Source organism: Anoplopoma fimbria, chromosome 2, assembly GCF_027596085.1.
Source record: "Anoplopoma fimbria isolate UVic2021 breed Golden Eagle Sablefish chromosome 2, Afim_UVic_2022, whole genome shotgun sequence".
Taxonomy (NCBI): domain Eukaryota; kingdom Metazoa; phylum Chordata; class Actinopteri; order Perciformes; family Anoplopomatidae; genus Anoplopoma; species Anoplopoma fimbria.
The window spans coordinates 20,325,610-20,335,720 of record NC_072450.1 but is presented as its reverse complement, the minus strand read 5'-3'; the positions used below and the strand labels follow the sequence as shown (position 1 = coordinate 20,335,720).

Genomic DNA, 10,111 nt, shown 5'->3' with positions numbered 1-10,111 from the left:
TTAATTGCCTTGCTTTTGCTGCCTTGTCTGTCGAAGCAGTTTGTAAACTCTGTTTTTAAAGGTGCTATATAAATAAAAGTTATTATTACTTTATGTGCATGTCAGTTATAGATTGAATACAAGTCTGACAACACCAGGTGCAGGTGGTAAGGAAGGGAATTGTGAAAGTGAGCCTTTCTATGTCCTTGCAGCTGTTAATCACTAGGATTTTCTTGTATGACATTTCGGAAGAAAAGACCTTACCTCAGATAATAAATACCTTTGCTTGTGGACAGTTCATTCAGAAACCGTGTGTGTGTGTGTGTGTGTGTGTGTGTGTGTGTGTGTGTGTGTGTGTGTGTGTGTGTGTGTGTGTGTGTGTGTGTGTGTGTGTGCCTGGATGGACAAACTTTCCCACAGTCTGCAGTGTGTGTGCAGGTCAAACTTCAGTGGGGACATTTCAGTAACAGGGTCAGTTGGATCCTTTCTCTGCCCCTCTCCTTCCACAGAGGCACATTAAAGAAACACTCAATACTTTTCACTTACAAGCTAGCTTCAGGTACCCAGAGTAGCTGTGTGTTTCACTAACGTGAGTGAAACAAACGCAGGATATTTTCTTGACGGCTGTGGTTTTAAGTCGTTACTTTATAAGTTGTATGTCATAAGAACACATACAACTAAACATTAAACCACACAAACACAGTCCAGCTCCCGTACTCCCAACGTTAACTACATATTACCGATAACCTTCACGATTCTTAAGCCTTGTTGTTTAGTTGGACGTCCGTTTCAGCGAATTTCAAAAATTCCGATAATTATCGAGAGCATTTAAATGCAGCAGAGCCGTTTGCGCGCCAAATTTAAGTGCAGCATTTCCACACAGTCTACTGGGAGAAAAAGATAAGGAAAAGAGAGTTAAACACTTTAAAACTAACCTCTTCTCAAAACAGAGGACTGTAACTATGTTTAGGGATAAATCTGCCTGGTTTTCAAGCAGTGTGCCACAGGCTTGTCACAACTTTTGGAGTAAGTAACCTTTCCCTACCATTATCAGGTAAATTATAATGATAATTGAATGAATCGCCACCTAAATGATGCTACTGCATTTATACATTTAGCAAGTTTGTGACATTAGGTTATAAAATAAGAATATTTTGACACAATGTCTTAAGGAGATGCTGCCACAATATGATGCCAACATTTTAACAAAACAAAAGACTCCCATTGTTTAGAGATATGTAACTCATTGCAGTTGGCATTTCAAAGCACAAACATCTGTTTGGTAGATGATCTTGCCTTTTGGTGGTGATGTAGCGTTATGTCTTGTAGTATTGGAGGGTGGGACCGATGCTGGTTGGAGAACAGCAGATTACCTTTTCAGTGAGGATGCTACATGTGCTGATACACTGAGGTGAGTGTGATAAACTGGAAAAGCTGCACATTTATCATCTAGCAGATCATTTGTGAGTATTTTTTATATAATTCCCTATAAGCTTTCCATTGTAAACTTTCACATTTTTTTTTTTTTTTTAATTCTGTCTTAATACTATTGTACTGTGTTTATTGTCAAGTATGTCAGCACATACAATGAGCATAACAAAAAACTGCTTCTGATTCTGTTTTTCAGGATATTTGAGAGCAAAGATTATCTTTGGAACAAGGTTGCGGTTTTTCACAGCTTGTTTCTGTCCGGCTGTGAGAAGCGCCAGAGTGTGAGGTCTGTGTGCATTGGTCATTATGTGCTGCCTCCGGCCTCAATACAGGAGGGTGAGAACGAACATGTTTATTGATTAGCTGTAAACCATACTAAATCAGTGAGTGGTTCCCAACCTTGGGGTTAAGACCAGCAATTAGGTCCCACGATAAGTATAAGCGGTTGACAAATGATTAACAAAATAGGGAATAAGAAAAAAATACAGAAATCGGGCAAATTAATCTTTCTTTTTTAACGGTGAATAATGGATTGTTTTACCTCTTTAGGGGTCTAAAAACTATTTAAAGGGACTAGTCAGTCTTGGTTGCAACTACTCGAAACTCACAGACATAATCAAGTTGTTATAAAGGGTCATTGCCTCAGCCAAAACATATGGGATCCACTCTAACGATTTATTCAATTCAAAGCAAACAAATTTGACCTATTATAACTCATACAATGTTCTGTATTTTAATTTTAGAGGTGAGACACGTGGTTGGGAGGTTGATTTGGGAGTGTGAAGATGAGCAGCCGGTGGCAAAGGTAAATACACCAGGCAAATTTACACAAGTCAGATCATGTATCACTCAATCATTTAGCTGGACTTCCTTTTTCCGTTTTTTTCAGGGTTTCCACAAGAGTTTTAGTTGCCAGACGGAAGATGAAAACAGTGAAGATAGCAGAAGCGAGTAGGTTGAGTTTCCTCTCAAAATACATAATATTGGTTCTAAATCATGTGCAAACTGTCCAGTAAATTAATAAATCCCTATTTCTCTTTTGGCAGTTCTGAACCATCTGACACAGATTTATCAGAAAGTGAAGCCCCTCTACATGCTCATTATGCAGTTAGTAACACGCTTTCAGGTGAAACATGTATTATCAATTACTAAATGTATGAGACATTGTTTGTACTGTTTCTAATATGAAAATAATTGATTGTTTACCTGTAATGAAGGTCTGGTGCAATCAATATTTAGATCATTGTTAAGTGTGTTAACATTACTCCCTTTTTTCTGGTCACTTATTCTGTACAGGGTACGTCAGCATTGACAACCTGCAGAAATACTCTTGTGATCTGTGTGATTTCCACCTCGGATGTTTCAGATGCTCCAGCTGTAAAGCCCACTGCTGTCCGCCGCACACATAAGCAAAGCAGAGAAAAACACTTTAAAGAAGAACAAGTAGCAGTAGTGCCTTCACAGTTGCAAGCTGTAGTTAATGTTCTGTCAGTTGAGTTATTCGTTTGTTTATTATGTTTGCATTGCCTACTTGCACCTGTGTATGCAGTGTAGATGTATAATACATTGACATAAATAAATCAGTGTCACATCAGTGTAAGATCTGTTAATTGCTTTATCTCTCTGACATAGTCCCTATTTTTTCATGTTGGCCAATGAAAATGCTCGTATCATAAAGGGCAAATGGTACACATGGGTCCACATTTGCAATTACATAATTTCTTACATCTGAAAAATCTGTCTTACTGATCAGTTTCTGGTATGACAACAGGGCGAGGCTTGACTTGCCTCTAATAAATTTGCCATAGGAATTAAATCTGTGTTCAACTAACATTTTTTAACTTGTCGGTAGTCATAGCTTACTAAATAACACTTCTCTAAGTAAGAAAAGTGCAGTTTTACTGCAATGATGAGCAATGACTGCATTGTTGTTTATTAATAGACGTCATAGGCGTATGTAGTTTTGAATCCCCAGTGGGCAGCCTCAGAATGCTAGAAAATATCAAACTACTTATTTAGTGAACTACTAATGAGATGTATTTTGGTCAGAGCTATTATTTCTTTGTAAGTGGTCCATGAAGTGCGACAATAAATAGATATTGTACAAACAGATACATCATAATGGGAATGCTTTATACAGTTATTCCCTAATTGTCGATAGAAACACTTTCTCAATGTTTTTGTAACAAAGATGTTTGAATTTAATTTGGAAACTTTTATAAGAATTTTCAAGCCACAGTTTTATCTGCAATGTAGATGTCATCAAAAGTGGGAAACCTTGAGGAAAATACATGGCAGTAGAGTCAGCCAATCGTGTCGGACTGTGACGACGCAGAGGGGCTTTATGCTAATTACATCACGGCATATCGATGACAAGCGCTCAATGTCAACCTATAATCAATGTCAACGTAATGTATAACGTTACCAAAGTTATATCGAGCCGTAGAAGGAGTTATATGATGTAAAGAGTGCAGTTAAATTAATTTAGATGTTACCGGCACCCCTACAAAGTGGACTCTTCCACGGGTCTTTGGCCAATCACATGCTTTGTTTTGATACCAGCCCCTCTATCAGGAAGGTGAAGACTGCATGCAGTTTATTGTACTTTGACACTTGCAGGACAAGAAGAGACATCTCTCCCTGGTCTCGGTTGATCTGCCTGCTTCTTCTTCAGCCTGTCGTGTTGCTCAGTGTTGCATCTGTCATGGCGGAGGACAATCTGTCCGTGGTGCTGCACGCGAAAGGAGACCTCCGGGTGGTAGGAGACTGATCTCAAACTCTCATCTCATGCATTAAAGTTAAATACAGTCTGTGTGAATTAAACTGATTGCAAACTTTTTTTTGTATATATAAATATTTTTTTTCTAGGAAAAGCGCCCCATCCCCGAGCCAGGACCTAATGGTATGCCATATTCAATTGTAGGCCTACTGTTGAGCTGCAATTTACAGTTTATTGTCCACCGACAAGCATTTCGAAATATGTGAACATGATGTACATGCTTTGCCAGGTTTTAATAAGTTGAATCAATTAAATAAAATCAATCCAATTAACTTGGCTACTTTGTTTTAGCTCGATTTATTTTCTTATAGGAATATATTTTAAACTTAAGGAAAACAAATTGCATGTATTTGTGTTTTAGAGTCAGAAGTACTGCATATTTTATTTCATTCTTAAAATATTTGTGACATGCAAGTCAACAATGCACTGGTGTCAAAAGTAGATATTTGTATTTCCTATTCTTTTCACTCTTGTCAGTAGTTACCCAAAAGATAAGACTGAATTGCCATTATGTTTCAGTTCATTCATTCATAATTGAAATGCTGATTCAGAGGTCTGGATCATGCTGGTCTGTAGTGTCTCTCTATGACAAGGTGACAAAATATGAATACCCTCTTATTAGTTAGTACTGGACTCTGTCTGATGTTTTGCACCCAGAGGTTTTGCTCCAGATGCACTCTGTTGGAATCTGTGGATCAGATGTTCACTACTGGCAGCATGGACGAATTGGAGACTTTGTGCTCACAAAACCGATGGTGTTGGGACATGAGGCGTCGGGGCGGGTGACGAAGGTCGGATCATCAGTCAAGCACCTTAAAGTAGGTGAGTGGGTGAGCACTGCAGAAATCTGCCATTCTGTTAAAAGGGCAGATGACACGCTTTTATATTTCAAAAGATATTTACAATTCACAAAAATGATGATGGATGCTTCTGTCAACTCTGGTTCTTTGTCAAACTGCACCTGCAGTGCTACAAATTCATTAAAACATGCATTCATGGCACTGTGACGTCATACACTGTTCATCATAGTGATGCATTTTTGATGTCTCACTTAGTCCTTTACATTTTTATGATATTTAAATCAATTTCACTCACTGGCACAAAGAGTTATCTTGGTAAAGTCAGCTCCACTGTGTATTTTTTAGGTGACAGAGTGGCCATTGAGCCTGGCGCACCCCGGGAGATGGATGAGTTCTTTAAAAATGGACGATATAACTTGTCCCCTACAATCTTCTTCTGTGCCACTCCCCCGACGATGGAAATCTATGCCGATACTACAAACACAGTGCCAACTTCTGTTACAAGTAACGTTTTTTTCAGGATTGTTGTGGCTTTGCATCAGAGATTACCAAACAACTTTCTGATCTGTTGCCTAACCTTTGCATATTTCCTTTTTTTACTTCTTCTTTTCTCTCTTTGTGTCTTTCTTCAACTGTCCAGGTTGCCTGATGATGTGACATTTGAGGAGGGAGCCCTAATCGAACCTCTGTCTGTGGGGATCCACGCCTGTCGCAGAGCCGGTGTAACCCTCGGCAGCACGGTGCTCATCTGTGGCGCCGGTAAAATAATGAGCCAAAACTCTTAAACTGACATAATAAAACAAGCATGTCAATTCCTTCAACAAGACACTGCAGGCTGCCTCTCAGTTCATGCTGCAAACTAATATAAAAAGGGGCTGATTGTGTTGTTTTTATGTAACATGTCCTTGCAAGCAGCCTAGGGAAGCTAGTTTAAACACATCAGTAGTCACAAAAATGAGAATCATGCTGGTACAATAAAACCTGAGTGAGTGGAAAACTACCGAACCTTAAAACTCCTTCCAAGACAGTTAATATTTAACAAATCCCTTATGCTGCAAAAACAAGCTGATGCATATTTGGGATACCTGCGTTGAAAATGTTTCTTATTGCTAAAAACACTTCACAACATGGACTCTTTTTTAACTGTAGCTGAGCAGTAACATTTCAAACATAAATTAAACACTTTACACAGTCCCTAAAGTAGTTATCCTGTTTATTTCTTCTCTTCCCACAGGACCTATTGGGTTGGTCTGCTTGCTTGTGGCCAAGGCGATGGGGGCCTCGCAGGTCGTCATCACTGGTAACACACACACACACACACACACACACACACACACACACACACACACACACACACACACACACACACACACACACACACACACACACACACACACACACACACACACACACACACACCTTATTAACATCTATCTCAACTGAAGTGACACAACATGCAGATTCTGGTGGCATTTCCTCTGCAGGCTTTTCTTTTTGTCTGTTATCCACCTCTGCTGTCTTCAGATATGTTACCCGAGCGTCTGACAATGGCCAAAGAGTTGGGTGCAGACTTCCAACTGCAGGTGAAGCGAGGAGACGAACCTCAGCATCTGGCCAAGAGCGTGGAGGACCAGCTGGGCGCTCAGCCTCACGTTACCATTGAATGCTCTGGTGTGGAGAGCAGCATTCAAACTGCCATCTATGTATGTGACTACTCAGTGAAGACCATTTCATGTTGCATTCAGAGTTATGAAGTAGCTCTGCACAAAGTATAGACAATATCAGATTACTCAGGCACTGTACTACTTACAAATTTAAAAACCATTTCATGCAACATTAAAGTTCAACTCCATTACAACTCACTTATTTGACAGAGTTAGCTACTTTTACTTTACATATATTTTAAAGATTTTAAAATGAGTTGCGTTGTTATAGATAACATTTATATATTAAATACTCACAGTGGCAATTTTTTTTTTTAGTTTTGATAATAAAAGTTAATTTTGCCAGTAATGCTTCTATACATTCTTAAACCTCTAATGGACTATTCTTACATTTTGGTTTTGCTGTTTTTTTCCTGCCAGGCAACACGTTCAGGAGGTACGGTGGCTTTGGTGGGTGTCAGTCCTCAGATGGTCACTGTTCCTCTGATCGATGCTGCTCTAAGAGAAGTGGACATCAGAGGAGTTTTCCGCTACTGCAACACGTAAGAAAAAAAATCCATAATTTACACTTTTTGTTCTATAAGCATTTAAAGCAAAGCTGGATACAGTTCCACCTGAGAGTAATATTTCATGTATTTATTGAATAAGATATAAAAAAAGAATGAATTGATCAAATCCTTTACGTCCATGGCTGAAGCTAAACTCAATAATTATTAAGAATCACAGAGATTGAACTCCAGAGTAAAATGTTTGTCGATCTGTGTTGCAGCTGGCCGATGGCCATAGCCATGTTGGCGTCGGGTAAAGTGAACGTGAAGCCCCTCGTGACCCACCGCTTTCCCCTGGAGCAGGCAGCCCAGGCCTTTGAAACCACGCGGCAGGGTCTGGGGATAAAGGTCATGTTAAAGTGTGACCAGAATGACCAGAATCCCTGATTTGACCCGCCGCAGTGAAACAAATCTGACCTGCCTGAGAGCGACTCAGCATGACGAGTAGACATAAACACAAACTGGACATTGATCCTTAGGAAGATAACAGAGGCGGTTCAAAGAGACAAACTGATTACAGAACTGTATACTGACTGCAGGTCAGAGACGTAACAAGCATCAAATGGTACGAGTCATTATGTCTTGATGCTGAACTTTGTTCGTTAACCGATATTTTAATTGTTTTTAGGCAGGTCTAATTTGTTCTATTTTAAACTTGTGCTAATTTTACATATGGCTACTGTAGTAAAATAAAATCCTTAAATAATAACATTTTAATAAAATGTTTTCTTTCATTTCTACAGAACCAGCACTACCTAGCAGCAGACATTAGGGGGAACTAGAGGCTCAAAGAGGAAACGAATAGCAATGTCTTTGACCTAATTCTCTACTCTATACTACAAGTACAGAATTTATACTGTTTATTAGTGTGCAAAGTACTTATTTTGTCAGTATACAAGAAACAACATTAACCATTACAAACTAACAAATTAATCAATCAAATTGATGTTTAGAAATGAGTGAGGAGGTCATTTAAGACGGTACTTTACCTGCACACTCGAAAATCAAAGTGTAGTTAACTGAAATTTGAGGAATACTCAAGTTCTTTACTTTTCAGTGTGAACAAAACATATTCAAAACCTGTTTAGGATTACGTATCACAGAATCAGCACGCGGACACACCGTTTGTCTCAATTCCACACTACGTATTAGTGGCATACAATATGTACAATACGTTACTCATCATGGTGTACCGTTTCTGCAGTTGTTGATGAAGAAATCAACGCGCTTTACTTTTTTGTGTAAACGGGAAATGATGCAATACATGCATCGACAGACATCAAAGCGACTTTGGAAACTTAAAAAAAAAGATTTAATACTTTATTGTTTTTAAAGATCTTACTTAAGTAATCTTACCTTCTGCAATGTATTTAAAATGTTTGCATCTGTGGATAGCTTCTCAAACTCCAAATATTAAAAAAAATGCTCATTTTAATTATAATTAATATGTAGTGTGAAATTGAGACATCTAGTCAGTCCTATAACAATAATCGAACTGAATTCAGAATTGTACTTTAAGTAAATCTTAAATTGTGAGACAATAAGTCAAAGTTTGGACTCATCAGTAGTTTTATTTTTTCTCACGTCAAACTTTTTTTGTTTCCTATTTTTCTTTCTTTTATTGGTAGCAATGGGCTTCCATACAAAACAGACTAATCATGAAAACATGTTTGTTCCAGTCGGTGCCCAGGCTACACTTTCATACAGCAAATTCAACCTTTTTTAGAACCAGTTTGTTAGAATCAGTTTAATCCAGTCCAACAAAACCAGCCGGGTTTAGCTCAGATTTTATTCTCTTGCCACAATGACATGAAACTACTTTACGAGGCATGCACACAAATAATGCTCATGTGGTTAAAATTTACTACGATGCATTGTAAGACCTTTAACCAGCGGTTAGGCTTGTTTTCTGTCACAGTGTGTGATTCACAGTTCTTTCTTTCCCTCTCAAGACTAAAAGCCAACATACAGGTGGGGACATGTTTGCAGTGACTAAACCTGTGTTTTTTGTTTTGTTTTTTAACATGAGCACAATACTTGACAAGTTTTCTCTTTATGTACAGACATTCTAATACTGCTTATGGCAATGGGACAACTCACATGACACAGTTACATTCACAGTCTACTCATAGTATGCATGAGTTTCAGTCAGGAACACTAAAGAAGAACATACAGTAGAGTAGCACACAAAAGAAACTTCATTTTCATACATGTGACTTTGATATCAAAAGCATAGTTGATGCATGTTAAAGTTTTTACTCAGTTGCTTGTTATTTAAATGTGTGTGAATGTTTGTACATGAGCTTTATAAAACACTCCAGAGATTTAACTCTTGTATTGCCGTAAAATGAAGAAAAACAAAAGGATATGGCGTTTCTCCCATAAACCCCTGCTGCAAGCATTGGTTCGATTCACATGTACATTAAATTAACGTAGCATATTTAAACCCAACATTTCAGACACTTAACTCATTCACTTTTTCACTGGCAACTCTGATATCAGGCATTAAATTGTGTCTTTGCCGTCATCACAGACCATTTCAATTCAACAGCGAGATTCAATAAATATTTACAATGCAGCTGTGGCTCCTCCCCCTCCCCCACCGCCTTCACTTGCAATATTAGCAAAATATGTATTTACATGAGAAATAAATAAACAGAGAACAAAATGAAACTATACAAGAAGTATAGTAGAAGTATCATATTGCATTACATGAGTATAAAAAATAAATTGTGATGCATTCGCTTGATAAGTCCGTCCACACAATCAAATGGAAGTGAAAAGGAAAAGCACTGACAGGACAAATAAATAAACACACACACACACACACACACAACACACACACACACACACACACACACACACACACACACACACACACACACACACACACACACACACACACACACA

At 38.3% G+C, this 10,111-nt stretch overlaps 2 protein-coding genes across 2 annotated transcripts; both read left to right on the top strand.

Annotated features, from left to right (window-relative positions):
- The first annotated feature begins 905 nt into the window (after nucleotides 1-905).
- terb2 (telomere repeat binding bouquet formation protein 2) lies at nucleotides 906-2,832 on the top strand. The gene is made up of 7 exons (XM_054620637.1): nucleotides 906-1,005; nucleotides 1,309-1,390; nucleotides 1,607-1,746; nucleotides 2,154-2,215; nucleotides 2,300-2,361; nucleotides 2,457-2,536; nucleotides 2,707-2,832. Exons 1-7 carry the CDS (start codon nucleotides 942-944, stop codon nucleotides 2,817-2,819), a joined length of 603 nt encoding a protein of 200 aa, XP_054476612.1. The 5' UTR covers nucleotides 906-941; the 3' UTR covers nucleotides 2,820-2,832.
- A 1,160-nt stretch (nucleotides 2,833-3,992) lies between these two features.
- sord (sorbitol dehydrogenase) lies at nucleotides 3,993-7,922 on the top strand. The gene is given in 10 exon segments (XM_054613948.1): nucleotides 3,993-4,168; nucleotides 4,279-4,312; nucleotides 4,847-5,011; nucleotides 5,335-5,439; nucleotides 5,442-5,493; nucleotides 5,630-5,748; nucleotides 6,224-6,289; nucleotides 6,514-6,692; nucleotides 7,074-7,195; nucleotides 7,423-7,922. Coding segments are annotated over 10 exon segments (1,062 nt in total). The 5' UTR covers nucleotides 3,993-4,114; the 3' UTR covers nucleotides 7,589-7,922.
- The last annotated feature ends 2,189 nt before the right edge of the window (nucleotides 7,923-10,111 follow it).